This window comes from Myxine glutinosa, chromosome 1 (assembly GCF_964187855.1).
Source record: "Myxine glutinosa chromosome 1, kmMyxGlut1.1, whole genome shotgun sequence".
In the NCBI taxonomy this organism is placed as follows: domain Eukaryota; kingdom Metazoa; phylum Chordata; class Myxini; order Myxiniformes; family Myxinidae; genus Myxine; species Myxine glutinosa.
In genome coordinates this window covers 55306246-55322912 of record NC_136261.1, presented here as the reverse complement: position 1 = coordinate 55322912, position 16667 = coordinate 55306246, and the positions used below count along the sequence as shown (strand labels likewise).

Here is a 16667-nt window from a genome sequence, read left to right as displayed (position 1 = left end):
AAGGTGTATAAATCGAAGTCCCGAGTGCGAATCACAGGTGAGCCCGTCCTGAGATAATTAGCGATTGGGAACGATTCAGAACCTGTGGGTAAATAACCCTTGGTAATTTCCCCAACGGTTTTCCGGACGATAGACTGCCGGTAGGGGACATGTATTGCAGCGCAATACTCAGAATGCTTGTTTTTCCAAGTCTCCCTATATTTTATCCTTCATCCATGCTGTTGGTGTCCCCCCCCTCTTTCTATTGTTCCCTTTTTTCTGTTGTGTCTTGATCTGTTCAGTGTTCTTGCATTTCCACGGGCCTTGACCTCGTATATAAAAAAACCTGTCTCCTGTTTCTGACACCTTATTCATGTGCTGAACATGTATGTCCGATCCTCGAGGTTCATGTATATCCTCTTTTTCAGACATTGATGAGTGTTCTGGTACAAATCCATGCCATCCTAATGCCACCTGCACAAATACAGTGGGAGCGTACGAATGTATATGCCTGGATGGTTTCATGGGGAACGGAACATCCTGCTCCGGTAGGTGGAATGCAAACCAACTTTTACCTCATCAGTTGCAATTTTGGTTGTAAGGTACCTCATTAATATAGTAAGTCCGTATTTTGGAATGAATGAGTTCGTGCTTTACTTTAACCTGCAGATGCCAATGAATGTTCATCGGATAATGGCGGTTGTAGCCATGACTGCCACAACACAGCAGGGAGCTTCTCCTGTTCCTGTAGATCCGGTTACGTTCTGGGAAGCAATAAGCAGTGTCTGAGTAAGTGAGAGAGTGAGCCCCCACACGCCGTCATTCTCCTTCATTTTCTTTACTACGTTGATTGTAACATCATGGCCCCTATGCACTCTTCCCTTAGACGTCAACGAGTGTTTGGGTGAAAATCAATGCGATGCCAATGCGCTTTGCCTCGACGAAAATGGCTCATACAGCTGTACTTGCGTGGATGGATTCACTGGAAATGGACAAAACTGCACAGGTGTGGAAGCACGTGACCATCAGTCAAACTATCCATTCGTTAGGGTTCATAAGTTAAATATTTCACAATGTCCTCAGATAGAAGTAACTTTATTTGTTGTTTTATTTATTTTTAACTGATTTTGCCTTCTATTATTCAGTCATTTTTGTATTGCTTTGTCAAGAAAGAATTTGTTTTGATAAAGCAAATACCTGTATCTGAACATATCTGTGATCGAAAGCAATTGTAATATTAAACGAACCGACGCCGATTGATTAATTTTGTTTAAAAAAAACCAATCGTTAAACAATTAAATGTCGTATTTATGAAAAAAAATGGATGAACACAATTTGCATAAATCTAATGCAAAAGTATTTTTTACCAACAAAAGTTGGCCACATTTTTATGACCTAATTGTAGAAAATACAAGTTTATGCGATTACTGTTTTGGGTTTTCATGACCAGCTAATAATGGGTACGTGAAAAGGCCTTGTGATGGAAACTATGATTATGCACAAGAGGTTGTTGTTGGTTTCCTTTTCGGAACCGAAGACGGCCATTCACACGTGACACATGAATGCCTGGGCGCGTGAATTTTTTCATGGTGGAGTTGCTACCCAGACAACAATTGCACTCTAATATAGCAGGCAGGTAGTCCATTGTCGAGGAATACCCGAGATCAGACCACTTGCCAGCCAAAGTCCATGCTGGAAATTGGAACTTGGCCAGAGTGCCAGCGATAACTCGCCTACTTGTGTTAAAAAAATTGTGCCAAAATTTTTTAAATTTTTGAAAAGAAAAAAAATTTGGGGGAGGAATTTTTTTTTATTATTTTGCTTTTTTTTTTTTTTTAATTGTGCCAAAAAAAAGTGCCAGCGATAACTCGCCTACTCCTCACGAAGGACACCGTGAGATCATTAGCATCGACCAACGGCCAGCTGTGGTGGACAAGACCCAATTTAATGTTCTTCCATTGGCGGCACACATGTTGTCTCGCTCAGCATACGAAACATCATGATGAGAGTTTATAGCTGGGTCGTGATTCGAACCCAGACTAAACGAATCAGAGGGGAACTTGCGTACCTCGCGCCTCTACACTATTCCACAAGCCCAGAAGAGACTGCTTTACATTTCATCATCATTACCCTTTCGGATGCTGCTGGTTGCATCATTGCTGGGAGGGCTGCTGTGCCACTAATGCAGCGCCCCCCATTTCCAATAAGCTGGTTCTCATTTTTCCGACCTCAGAAGGATGACAGGCTGAGTCAACCCACCTGGTGTTACTTAATGGTATGACAGGGACACAAACTCAAGACCCTAAAATCTGAAGGCAGCCACTTTAATACCGGTAAGCCAACACCAGGCGTAGGCTGTATTCCCTTCCTGGAACGTACTAACTTCTGGTGATAAACACCTTGACACTGGCAATTGCCCCAAACGTCTGTCGTCCCATATCGATTATGGTTCACAATGCTGGTCAATTATTCAATGCAAACTGAAACAGCAACAACAATAATATTTATGGCTAAATAATTTAATGAAACTATGGAATGAAATGACATGATCATAAATTGGTCGTTAAGGCTCAAAACATAGAATGTATTTTAATTATTCATCACAGTAGGAATTTAATATTGAGCATTTCTCATATTTTCTGCATATGTGAAAATGATTTGTCATTCGTGATTTAAAGTGAAAGAAATGAACATTTTTCTTCCACCAGACATCAATGAATGTGATTCGAACAATGGCGGATGCAACCAACACTGTCAAAACACTGAGGGGAGCTTCTCATGTTCGTGCCAGCCCGGATATCAGCTTCCATTAAATACAACACAATGTGTGGGTGAGTATACTGCACACCATAAACTGTTTCTTACCTCATTTAATCTGCACCCCAATCTTGTGTTTTTCAGAACTTGATGGAAGCCCAGATGATGTATTGCCCTGTTTATGTTGACAGATGTGAACGAGTGCTTGATCCCAAACCTGTGCCATTCTGATGCCGTCTGTGTGAATACGGATGGTTCTTACAGCTGCCGATGTGGACCTGGATACTTGGAGGATGGGAGGAATTGTTTAGGTAAATAACTGAAAGTTTTCGTTCCATTCGTCCACCTTTTGTCACAGAACATGATTATTATTTCAGGTGACCGACCAATACGTGATGGTGATCTCTGACCGATTTCTGTACCGTACCTTTTTTGGCCCGTTTGACTGAAGCATATCTTCGCTATGAGGTGTTTCATCCTGTATGTTTTTTCACTTTGTTGAATAAGGGTTATATCATTTAATATAATGTAACATTTCCCTGGACTGAAACGCAGAAAAATCAGCCTTGATGAACTACTCAGACATTTAAATTATCATATATATATATATATTTTATATATATATATATATATATATATATATATCGCTAACCATGGTGTCTGTACGTGAGTTCGTCTGTCTCCGGTTTACTCGGCCGCTTCTGCGTTTGAAAAGCAGCTGATTGATTATTTTGCATTTTAATTTCACTTTTCTAGATGCAATGTAGTCCGTCACTTTATTGTCCCTTCCAGTAATCTTTAAAATCAACATTGAATATCTGTATTAAAGTATATTTAAGACACATTTTCATGGCTGTGATACACAATTTTAAAATAGCTACTGTATATGTTGCCCTTTTTTTGACAAATCTATCCCCCCTCACCCGACGTTGCACCACCATTTCGCGGTGGGCGGTAGAAGTAGCTCAGCGTTTTGGCTCTGAATGAAACCAAGAGTGCAACACAATTAACATTTTTAAAGTCCATTAAATAATTTAATTTTATAAATTAACTTAAAATTTTCCCATCACTGGGGACAGATACTTTTTCTTTCTTTTCCCATTGCTGGAAATGGGCACTTTTTCTTGCTTTTCTCATCACTGGAGAGGGGTTCTTTTGCTAATGAGATATATCTACTATAATAAATAGAGGTTGTGTGGCTGTCGCTATGTCACCTTTATTCACTCATCGATTGGTCGCTGCACTGACCAATTGGGTGTTGTCTAATCTATCGACGTCAACAAGCAATGGTCCATCTCAGTCGTATGGTGTCTTTATCACACGCTTCCCTCATCTCGTGTTTCCTCACCTCATGGGTCGACATATTCTTCTTGATTCTTCCATCTTTGACAGCGGTGATTACAATATTGGTGATTATGTTGCGTCATCTTTATCACCCACTTTCCTCATGATATGGAGTTTGATGTTTGGTGATCAAGATAATTTATTTCAAAAATGACAAAAATTACAATGTGCAACTCCAAGAATGTGTCCAGCACTGCCCACCATAGGTTGGCTGAGAAAGTTATCGCTCGTTAGCCGCTAGTTTTGGATATTTAGTAAACTAGTACCCGCTCGCCGAGTGAGAGTGCAGGGGAGTTATGTTATTTGAATTCAAACGTGTAATCCAAAATACCTCTCGCTGCATAATTGAAGTCACCTCACTGCTCTGGAAAACGTTTGGAAAGGAATACTGTACCATGAAGGGTGGAGGCTTTTAATACCCTCTCCCACCTGGGGTGGCACACGATAAACATTTACATAGAGAATTTGCATTCCACTTCCCTCCCCAACCCTTGATGTTTTAAAATTCACACAACTGTTGAAGTTAAAACAGATTACTTTTGAATTGAGAATGAAATTGTTTATTTTATCACACTTGAGTTATAAACTTGTTTCTGCTATCTTAGACATTGACGAATGTGCGCGAAACAATGGGGGCTGCAGCCAACTGTGCACCAATACAGAGGGGCAATTCTTTTGCTCCTGCCATACCGGATTCGAGTATTCAAATACCACGAATGAAGGGCAATGCTTGGGTAAGTCTTCAGGTCTTGGTCGAAAGCCAATTCGTTCCTTCCAATAAGTGGGTCTAAGGACCATTTAAAAAATCTATACCAAAAAATATCTACAAGGACACACCAACATGTATTTTCACTTATATATTATAAAGTGTTAATCATTAATAAGAAAACTAGAGTTCATAGAACACCTTAAACTGTGCAGTGTTGAGAAAAAGGACATGGGACTTTTTTGGAACTTGGACATTGGACTTAATTGGAAACAGTTTTTTTGTATGCATAGTCGATGCTCGGGGAAGAGCTAGTACTAGTACACTGAACGGACCAGGCCAAAACAAGCCAAAAGGCAGTGCTGAAGGTCAAGACAGAGGGAGGCAGACAAACAATGGATGTGAGGAAGAATGGGGGGGGGGGGGGGGCAGGAGAAGGTGCATGGAATTGCAAGGGAACATTTCTAGGGTGAACTGGTCTATAAAATTGAGAATCAAATTATCTTCCTGGTATTGGCTGCAGTACAATCCTACTGAAAAGTAGGGGGCTGTAGCTCTGTTAAGCTCATGCCTAATAGGTGGGCCTATACAACTGCTTTGCCAGCAATGCCTTTTTAAAATTCTAAATTTTCCTTTAGAATTTCCAGAATTTTCCACTACCCCCAGAATGATGAAGTATGGTGGTGGGAGCCTAGTAGCAGAGAGTGGGCCGGATTGAGGGTGTGTGAAGGATATTTCAAAGAGCTGTTGAACCGGGAAGGAAGCAACTGTGAGCTGGAGCTACCGAGTTACGTGGAGTGGAAAATAGAGGTGGTAGAGGTCACGGAAGAGGCTGTGAGGACGGCATTGGAGAGGATGAATAAGGGAAGGGCGCCAGGCATGGATGAGTTGTGAACAAAGATGATAATTGAAGCAGGACAAGATGGAGTCCGTTGGACGAAGAGGCTGTTGAATGTATGTAGGAGAGAGGTTTTGATTCTGGAGTGGAGGACAGGGTTAATTGTGCCGATTTGGAAGTGGCAGGGGGATGTTCAAGATCTAGGGAAGGACAGGGGCATTACAGACTGGAGAGGGTTCTGGATGGGAGAATAAGGAATAGTGTGGAGACGAAGATCAGAGAAAAGCAGCAGGGGTTTAGAAAGGGTAGAGGGACGACAGGTTGGATGTTGGCGCTGAGCCAGATAGTGGAGAAGAGGTTGAAGGTGCAAGGTGAAATGGCATTGGGGATTTGTGGATCTGGAGAAGGCATACAACACTGTCCTGAGCGAGATGGTGATGACGACACTGAGATGGATGGGAGTGCCAGCAGCCAAAGTTAGGTTGGTGGAAGGGGTGTACAAGGGACCGAAGGGGAGAGTTTTGGTTGGTCCTCGGATGTTGGAGGAGTTCAGTGTGAACATCGGTTTGAGGCAAGGAAGCACTCTCAGCTCACTGCTGTTTATCATGGTGATGAAGCTGATAAGCAGGAAGGTAAACATGAGGGGTATTCTGGGGAGGATAATGTATGCGGATGATTTGGCTGTTGTGGGCAAGAGATGCAAGAAGTACTGGGAGAGTGGAAGAAGGCATTCAAGAAACATGGGCTGAAGATGAGCATGGAGAAGATGGAGGATATGTGGTTCGGGCAGCAGAGGAAGGAAATAAATATCAGGTTAGAGGGGAAGGAGATCAGACGGGCGAATAGTTTGAGCATCTGGGGGGGACAGTGCCCAGGGATGGTAAGGCATAGGCAGAGGTGCGGGGGAAGATTCAGGTAGGTGTGAATCTGTGGAGGAGGCCAGAGGGAGTAATGGCAGACAGAATGATGTCAAGGAGATTAAAAGGAAAGGTTCTGATATCATGCGCAATGCCGGCCTAGATTTACGGTCTGGAAATGGTGGCAATAACAGAGAGATAACAACCGAGGTTGCAGGTTTGTGAGAACAACTGGGACAGGAGGATTGTGGAAGTGAAGAGGGTGGATAGAAGGAGAATGGATGAACTGAGGGAGGAGATTGGTGTGCAGATAAGCCTGACGGGGAAATTGGTGTGCAGATGAGCCTGACGGGGAGATTGGTGTGCAGATGAGTCTGACGGGGAGATTGGTGAAATGCCAGCTGAAATGGGCTGAACAGAGAGTGGGCCAGATGGGGGAAGAGAGAATGGCAAAGAGAGTGGATAGGGTAGGAGGAAAATAGGTAGGCCATGGTTGAGATGGGAGGATTGTGTGAAGAGGGATATTAGTAAGGTGGGGGATGTTGGAGAAGGGAGAGAGTTGGCTGAGGACAGAGGGAGAGAGTGGAGGAGTATCGTGGTCAAGGTAGGGCAGGAGCTTGGTGTCATCGGACCTCACCCCTTATAAAGGGAAGAGGAGGAGAAGAGGAGGAGCATGCATATCACTCGCTGAAGAGGAGACGAAAGCCAGAAACCCCCCAAAACAAACAACAACTGAAAATGGCGCAGTAAAGGCTTGGAAAAGCATCTCAAAGGAAGATACCAAGAGTTTGGTGATGTCAATGGGTCACAGGCTCAATGCAGTTCTTGCATGCAAGGGATCTGCAACCAAATACAAACAATTATACTATTTTAGTTTACTTTAAGTTAATCTGTTCCAACACTTCTGCTTACCTAAAATGAGTGGACTGAACATGCACAGTTCTGATGTTCTACAATGATAAAACATATATCCATAAATATACCAATAAATAAAAGATGACCTTTTGTACTCTTGCCTCATATTCAACTTTTGATCTCAAATCCAAATTTCTTCATTATATAGCAATAATAATAAATCTGATTGAACTCTTCCAATACTTCTGGAGAGCATTGTATATACATATATATATATATATACAGACTTGGCATTTAATATGGAATATTTTTTTGAGGGGGTGAACTTACTTTTCAAGATGTCTTAGAACCAAAAGTTCATTGGAATTATGTTGAAATTATTCTAGATTTTGATAATGTGACCTTCAAAAGAAACAAAAACCACATTTGACATTTCGAAGCAAATAAATTGATCCTTGAAAGTGATGTAAACTGATATCGAACTCAATTCATGGACAGTACTGTGTTAAACTTCTGTGCGTTTTCCAGAAGTATCTCTTTATTTTGCACATTAGCCAAATTTTTTTTTTAACAAAAACAAAAGTTAAATTACGACTGGGATTATGGACAGTAAAATGACAGTTCAGTACTTCGTGTAACCCCCACGAGCATTCACGATAGCACGTACACGTTGAGGCATGCTGTTCACGAGATTTGCCAAGGTTTGGACAGGAATCGCTTGCCATGCAGTGACAATAGCGTGCTGCAATTCACGCACAGAGGTAGGCTGCTGGTCCAAGTTGTCGATTTGATGCGTTATTTCTGCCCACAAGTTCTCTATCGGATTCATATCCAGGAACATGGCAGGCCACTCCATATGCTCTACACCACGGTCAGCAAGAAAGTTTTGGATCATGCGAGCACGATGAGGCCGTGCATTGTCATCTTGGAAGACAAAGTTTCCTCAAAAGGCTGCACGAACAAATGGAAGCAATGCTTCTTCCAGAATGGCCCTGTGCTTGAACTGGGTCAGGTTTCCATTCAGAACAACCAGGTCAGTTTTGCCCCCTGCATGAAAAGCAGCCCAAACGGTCACCCCACCACCTCCAGCTTGGACTCTTGGCACTATACAATCTTTGTTGTAGGCTTCATGCACTTGTCTGCGCACTCGGACGCGGCCATATTGACGATAGACCAGAAATCTAGACCTGTCACTGAAGATCACGTGATTCCAGTGTCCTTGCTGCCATTGACGGTGCTCTCTGGCCCACTGCAATCGGCGCTGGCAGTGTTGTGTGGTCAGACGTGGCTTTCTCAGGGGACGCCTGGCACAATAGCCTGCTTGAACCAGTCGTTGGTTGACTAGCCTTCTGGATACAGGCACATTTGTCAGTTGCTGCCACTCAGCCCTAAGCCGATTACCTGACTTGGTACGGCCATTGCGGACTAACCGGTGCAGCTGGCGATCATCCATCCTTGTGGTTCTGCGGAGACGTCCTGACATCTGTATTGGAGTAGAGACACCCCTCTGAGCATTTCGTTTCAGGATCTTTGACACCTGACCTTGAGTGATGCCATACTGCCAAGCAATAGCACGCTGTTTCATGCCGGAATTTCGTAAAGCCACCACTAAATGACAAACAGCATTGTCGAGTTGACGGACCATCTCCAAGGGAAGCGGCAATAACTTTTGTAGACGTGCAGCAGTTGTTTTCCACTAATACAGAACGCAACAACCCTTTTATACCCGATTGTGAAGCCAATCGTCAAATGTACCTGTCCGTACATTTTGTCATGCCACCTGTGATATAATCCTGTTATTGTCTTCTTGCTGCGACAGACAATCAGTGACATGGTTCTTTTAACAAATAAATTACCGAAGCGTAAAAGAAACTCACCAGATTTATATACCGAGTTCAGAAAGTAAACCCAAGTCAAGAAAAAAAAAATATTCCATATTAAATGCCAAGTCTGTATATATATATATATATATATATATATATATATATATATATATACATGTATATATATATATATATATATATATATATATATATATATATATATATATATATATATATATATATCGTGTATATCTATATATATATATATATATATACAGTATATATATATATATATATATATATATATATATATATATATATATATATATATATATATATATATGTATATATATATATGTATATATATATATATATATATATATATACTGAAACGCAAAAGAAACTTACCACCTTTGAAACCTTTAAATATCAACAATAACACTGCGTGTAGTAAATGTGTGAACCTATTTGTGGACAATAGTGTCCTCACTGTCAGACAAAACGGTCACGGTTGGTCACTTGAACCTTCAATGGTCACTTCATAGCACAGCTGTTGAACAGCCGTTTTGACTGTCAGTGATTAGCCAAGGGGTACGGGATGATTTTAATGAGCTGCACGTGATGTCTTGATATTGGCTTTAAAAAGGCCAGTGCAAAATGGGCATTTCAATCACAATGCCACGATTGTCAAGGGATCAACGGCAGCGTGCCCTGGGCATGCTGCAAGGCGGACTGAGCTACCGTGAGGTGGCACGTCGCCTTGGCTGTTCACACCAGACGATATCGGCCCTGGTGGACAGACACCCTCCACAACTCTGCAGATGACAGACCTCAATCAGGGAGGCCAAGAGTCACCACTGCAAGGCAGGACAGGCAGATGGTCCGAAGTCACCTGCGGGATCGATTCCGTCCAGCATCCCGCACTGCGGCAGAAACTCCTGGGAAACCTTCAAACAAGTGGTAAGTTTCTTTGCGGTTTCCCCAGAGTTTCTGCCGCAGTGCGGGATGCTGGACGGAATCGATCCCGCAGGTGACTTCGGACCATCTGCCTGTCCTGCCTTTCAGTGGTGACTCTTGGCCTCCCTGATCGAGGTCTGTCATCTGCAGAGTTGTGGAGGGTGTCTCTGTCCACCAGGGCCGATATCGTCTGGTGTGAACAGCCAAGGCGACGTGCCACCTCACGGTAGCTCAGTCCGCCTTGCAGCATGCCCAGGGCACGCTGCTGTTGATCCCTTGACAATCGTGGCATGCTAATTGAAATGCCCATTTTGCACTGGCCTTTTTAAAGCCAATATCAAGACATCACGTGCAGCTCATTAAAATCGTCCCGTACCCCTTGGCTAATCAGAGTAATCACTGACAGTCAAAACGGCTGTTCAACAGCTGTGCTATGAAGTGACCATTGAAGGTTCAAGTGACCATCCGTGACCGTTTTGTCTGACAGTGAGGACACTATGGTCCACAAATAAGTTCACACATTTACTACACGCAGTATTATTGTTGATATTTAAAGGTTTCAAAGGTGGTAAGTTTCTTTTGCGTTTCAGTATATATATATATATATATATATATATATATATATATATATATATATATATATATATATATATATATATATATATATATATATATATACATACATACATACATACATACATACATACATACATACATACATACATACATACATACATACATACATACATACACACACACACACACATAACTTGTGCTTTATTGGACTGTTGTGAATGTCTCGTTCACACAAATCTTTGAATGCCACTCGTCTTTGTTGTTAAGACAAACTTTGTGACAAATTTCTCTGCAATAATATAATTGACTAAGTCATTATTTCGCTCCCATGTTACAGAAATTGGTCCCAAAGACTTTGCCTTAACGAGATTCTGCAAGAGATATTTTCAGAACTCCTTTCACATTATACGAAACATTTTGCATATTTTCTTCTCTCTTTATATTTTTCACATTTCTACGAAAATGCATACTGATTTTATGCTGTTTCTAATCAGTCTTTCTCTGTTCTCCAGCTCTTGTTTGAGTGAGCCTTGAACTCTGTATACAAATGTGTATTTACTTCTACAGACATTGATGAGTGCTCCGGTCCAAATTCTTGCCATACGAATGCGATCTGCCTCAATACCATGGGCTCATACAACTGCACCTGCAAATCTGGCTTCAGTGGAGATGGACGATCATGCACAGGTTTGCAAAATTTTGCTTTGTAAAAGTGATGCTCTATAATCCATAAGGTGAGCGAATGCCATGTCATCATTCGGACATGGATCATCAAGCAGTTTTTTAATACTTTTTCAATGTGAATTCAGGCCCCGACACTTCCTCAAACATTAAAATAAACTAGAGCAGTGTGACTCTGTCGCCAATATGCCTCCACATTGTCCCTGACCGTGACAAAAACTAGATGCCCTCGTGCACTGTCCTAAAAAGAAAGTTTGTTTTAAATCCCTTTAGCTGTTTTCAAGTATCACATTTTTACTAGATAAGATAAGACGGGTTTCATATCGATCGGTGAAGCAATTGTGGAGAAGGAATTTTTTTAAATATCAGCTTTTAGGCTGATATGGCTGCCAAACCACGTGACCTATGATGTCATAAATTTAATATTTCAATACAAATGGATCATTGATCATGTCCATGCAATTTCAGTTTTTTAGGCTAAGGCATTCGATTAAAACATTTTTGGCTGGTATACCACTTCACTGATGATGTCATCATTACCATGCTTTTGTTCACCATTGTGAGTGCTTGACAATGTGCCAAGTTTAAAATTTTTCCAATCAGCGGTTTCCGAGAAATATTTTTTTAATTATTTGAGTTTAATCCAAGATGTCTGCCATACCACTTGAGCTATGGCATCACAATTATCCAAAAAAACATTCTGCATCGGTGTTGATCCTACTCTCAAAGTTTCGTCTCAATCGGACATGTGATTGCTGAGAAAAACGACTTTAAGCCCGGATGAATGGACGGACAGTCGGACAACCCGAAAACATAATGCCTCCAGCCACCTTCGGGGGCGGAGACATAAAAACATATTCCGCTATTCTCCTTGTCTCTTGAAGATTTTTTTTTTTTTTTTTTTTTTTTTTGGATACTGAATCGAGGCTCGTGAAAGAGCTAACATTTACTTCACAAACAAATCAACCAGACAAACAAAATATATAAAAAGAGGGAGCGGAAGACAAGATGGGGAGAGAAGGGGAAGCACACAAACACAACATTTGAGAGCAGGGAGGTGTATGGAATGGAGAGGGCTTGGGGGGAGCAGGCGTGAGAAGGGGGAGGGGGAGGGAGATGTATAAAACACAAGGACACCAAGGACTTCCAGGACAGAAGTTGGTATTTCAAAAAAGTGGAATTGGGGTGAAATTAGCGGGGGTAGAAAAGATCAAGGTTTTGGATGGGGGAAGATAAGAGATGGTGGTGAACAGCTGTTTCAAAGACCTGGAGGGTGGAGTGGGATTGAAGAGAGTGAGGGAGTTTGTTCCAGAGGCGGGAGAAAAGAGGAATGAAGGAGTGAAGGTGAGCAGAGAGTCTTGATTTTGGCAGTTTAACCAAAAGAGGGTTGCAGGCAGATCTTGTGTGACCTGTAGGAATATTTGCTGGACAGAGCCCAGAGAGAGCTGGGGGGGGGGGGGGGGGCTAGCCCAGAGAGGAGTCGGTAGAAGACAGAAAGACCACCAACCTGCCTGCGGTGAGTGAGTGAGAGGCCCTTGGAGTTAGCTTCGTCGCCGGAGATTCCAATGATTCTGAATGCTTTGGTTTCAACAGCGTGAAGATGAGCTAGGTGTGAGGCAGAAGCACCAGCCCAGAGGGGAGAGCAGTATTCCATTGAGCTGCGGATGAAAGCCTTGTATGTGGTGAGGAGCTCAGGTGTGCCAAGGAAGGACTTCGCACGACGGAGGATGCCCAGTCGGAGACTGGCTTTGGAGGCCATATTTGAAATGTGGTTTTCCCAGGAAAGGTCATGGCAGATAGTGAGACCAAAAAGCTCGAGTGACAGAACTTCTTGGAGAGGATTATTCAGAAAGTGGATGGGAGGGTTGTCCAGTCGGTCTTTTCGGAGAGACATCGTAAGAGTGTGAGATTTGTCAGGATTGAAAGACATGTTCCACTTGTTTGCCCAGTCTGTGATTTTGTCCAGGTCTGCAGAGAGTGAGGAGGCTGCAGACTGCCGATCTGAGGGGTGAAGAATGGAGCGACAGAGAGTAGAGTCATCAGCAAAGAGATAGAGAGGATTTTCAAGAGAGTCAAAAAGATCATTGATGAAGACCAGAAAAAGCACAGGGCCCAGAACACTGCCTTGGGGAACTCCAGCCTGAACAGGAAGAGGAGATGAGAGAAACCCATTCAGGGCCACACATTGACTACGACAAGAGAGGAAGGCCGCCAGCCATGCGTGGAGATTTCCATGGATACCAAAAGAGGAGAGTTTCGTGAGCATAGCGGGGTGCCAGACCGTATCGAAGGCACGTGATATGTCAAGGGAGACTGCTCTAATTTCCTGTTTGGCATTGAGGACCTCCATCCATTGTTGAGAAAGCAGAAGCAGCATGTCCAGAGTAGAGTGACCAGGCCTGAAACCAAATTGATGATCAGAGATCAAGCCATTGGAGAAGAGGAAAGATTTCATATCTGAAGCAATGATGGATTCCATGACTTTGCTGATAATTGGGAGAAGTCTGATTGGTCTGTAGTTGCTGGGATCTGTTTTTGCACCTTTATAGTGTAAAAGCGGTGATGTTGGCAGATTTCCAAGCAGATGGAAGATGACCTTGAGCAAAAGAGAGGGTGAAGCGAACAGAGAGAGGGAGTGAAAGAGCGGAAGAACAGGATTTTAGGACCCGTGGGCTGATGCCGTCAGGTCCAGTTGCAGAATCAGAGTTGAGGGTTGACAGAAACTTTTCCACCTTGTCAGAAGGAAAGGACACAGAGTCCAGGAGCAGCTGGGTACGACTGGGTACGGTGGGTACAGAGAGGGATGGGTTTGGGACACAAGATTTAGAGGCAAACACAGAGTTGAGGCATTCAGCTTTTTTACTTGCGGAGTCAGCCGTGTGGCCATTTGAGGTGAGGGAGGGGATGGAGGGGGGGGAACAAACACCAGAAACAGATTTGACCAGACACCACCAGGATTTGGAAGAGGGAGACAGATAAGAGAGTTCGGTCCTGAGAATGGAAAGATATTGTTTCCTGGCTCTCCTGAGGGTGGACACACACTTGTTTCGGGCTTTGTGAAAGGAAATGAGATTTCCTTCCGTTGGATTTGCTTTGCAGGAGACGAAAGCAAGTTGTTTCTGGGCAATAGCCTCACCACAAGATTCCATGTACCATGGACGGAAGGAAGGGTATGACAACTGAAGACGAGATGGGATAAATCTGTGCATGAGAGAGAGCAATTTACATTGGAAGAATTCCCAGGATGAGTTTATGTCAGAGGCGGTAGAGATGGGAGACCAGTCCAGATGATTGATGGCTGCTTGAAGACCGTGCCAGTTGGCCTGAGTGAAATGCCAGACTCGCCGACGCTGAGGAGGCTCTCTGAGAAGGGTCAGAGAGATGTCCACTTTAACAAGCACATGATCAGAAGAGCTGCTTGGAGCAGAAGAAGAGCAGCAGACATTTTCAGGGAAGTTAGTCATAACCAAGTCCAGAAGAGAAGATGCTCCGTTGACTGAGATCCGAGTCGGGAAATTGACAGATTGTGTCAGTCCCAGTGAGTCACAGAAGTCCTTTGCTGAAGAGCCATGGCTGGTGAGAGAGGTACCCACACCCAGCCAACTGGCATGGTGACAGTTGAAATCACCACATATGAGAAAGAGAGAGTTGGGATGGGTCAATAGAAGTTGGTCCATATTATCAGACAGCGAGATGTAGATGGAGTCATCACTGTTTGGTGGACGGTACAACACACATATGAACAAAAGGTGGGAGCGAAGGGGAAGCCGTAGCCAAAGGTATTCCTGGGGGTGAGGTGGAGAGAGGGCAGTGCAGGGCGAGTGAGGAAGAGAGTTTTTTTTATAAAGATAGCAACCCCACCTCCAGGACGAGGCTCAGGTCTATCATACCGGAGGAGGGAGTAACGTGGGAGAGATACCAAGGAATCAGAGACATCATGAAGGAGGAAAGTTTCTGTTAATCAGATCACGTCTGGTTTGTCAGAAGCAACCTGTATGGAGAGATCAGTCAAGTTTGAGCGAAGGCCCCGGATGTTTGAGGTCCATACTGTTAAGGAAGAGGAAGGGGGAGCATCGTATACAGAACAGGGGGGGGGGGGGGGAGCGGTAGGGTAAGATGTGGAAGAGGAGGAAGAGGTAGGGAGAGCTGTTGAAGGTGTGTCAGAGATTTCAGAATAGCTTGGAGAAAGGGAAGAATGGGGCGGACAAAAGGTTTGATGGTGATTGGGTGAGGCGCGGTGAGGTGTTATTTGAGGAGGGGGACGAGTGAGGCAGAAGGTTGAGGGAGATGAAGGTGAAAGTTGGAAGGGGGAAGAAGCGGGAGGACGCTTTGAGGAGGAGGGGTGAGAGGGGAGTCTAGGAGGGGAGGAGCGAGGGAGAGTCTTGGAGGGGAGGGGTGTGGGGGGAGTTTTGGAGGGAAGGGGCAAGGGGGGAGATTTTAAAGGGATGGGTGATGGGGAGGATTTGGAGGGGAGGGGCAAGGGGTAAGATTTGAAAGAGATGGGTGATGGGGATGATTTGGAGGGGAGGGGCAAGGGGGTAGATTTAGAGGGGAGGGGTGATGGGGAAGTTTTGTAGGGGATGGGTGATGGGGAAGTTTTGGAGGGAAGGGGTGATTGGGAAGATTTGGAGGGGAGGGGCAAGGGGTTAGATTTGGAGGGGAGGGGTGATGGGGAAGTTTTGAAGGGGAGGGGTGATGGGGAATATTTGGAGGGAAGGGGTGATGGGGAAGTTTTGGAGGGAAGGGGTGATGGGGAAGATTTGGAGGGGAGGGGTGTTGGGGAAGTTTTGGAGGGAAGGGGTGATGGGGAAGATTTGGAGGGGAGGGGTGAGATTGGATTTTGAAAAGTGTACGATTTATGGGAAACGAACATTTATTGCAAAATGAGTTTCTTGAGACATTTGAGTCAAAAATACGTTTGAGGACGCTGAAGGATGGGTGGAGTGCTGGAGAGTTTAGGGAATGAATGAAAGATGCACTATAAGAGATGGAATTTTTTTTTGGAATGAATAGATTTGGTGAGCAAGTCGAAAGCATCCTTTTATAGAAGAAGAAGAAAAAGGTGTTATAGAATACGACAGAATACAGTTCTTCAGGGGACAGATTAAACATTTTTTAACAACGTGATCACGTGATCACAAACAACGTGGTCGAAGAACGAACGAACAAATAAGAACGAACAAACGGATAAGAACAGAGAAGGAAAATATTTTTTTTGATTTTTTTTTTTTGAGGAGATTTAAAAACAAGGAAGTATGGGGTGAAAAGACAGGGAAAACCAGAGACCGAAAGTA

At 43.6% G+C, this 16667-nt stretch overlaps 1 protein-coding gene across 1 annotated transcript in view; it reads left to right on the top strand.

The window, feature by feature from the left end:
* LOC137424248 (uncharacterized) overlaps positions 1-16667 on the top strand; it is a 207243-nt gene that overhangs the window by 58277 nt on the left and 132299 nt on the right. The window contains exons 18-24 of the mRNA XM_078771992.1: positions 408-527; positions 649-768; positions 866-985; positions 2688-2810; positions 2928-3047; positions 4686-4814; positions 11260-11379. Of these exons, the coding sequence (XP_078628118.1) occupies positions 408-527; positions 649-768; positions 866-985; positions 2688-2810; positions 2928-3047; positions 4686-4814; positions 11260-11379 (852 nt within the window). The remainder of the gene's footprint in view (positions 1-407; positions 528-648; positions 769-865; positions 986-2687; positions 2811-2927; positions 3048-4685; positions 4815-11259; positions 11380-16667) is intronic.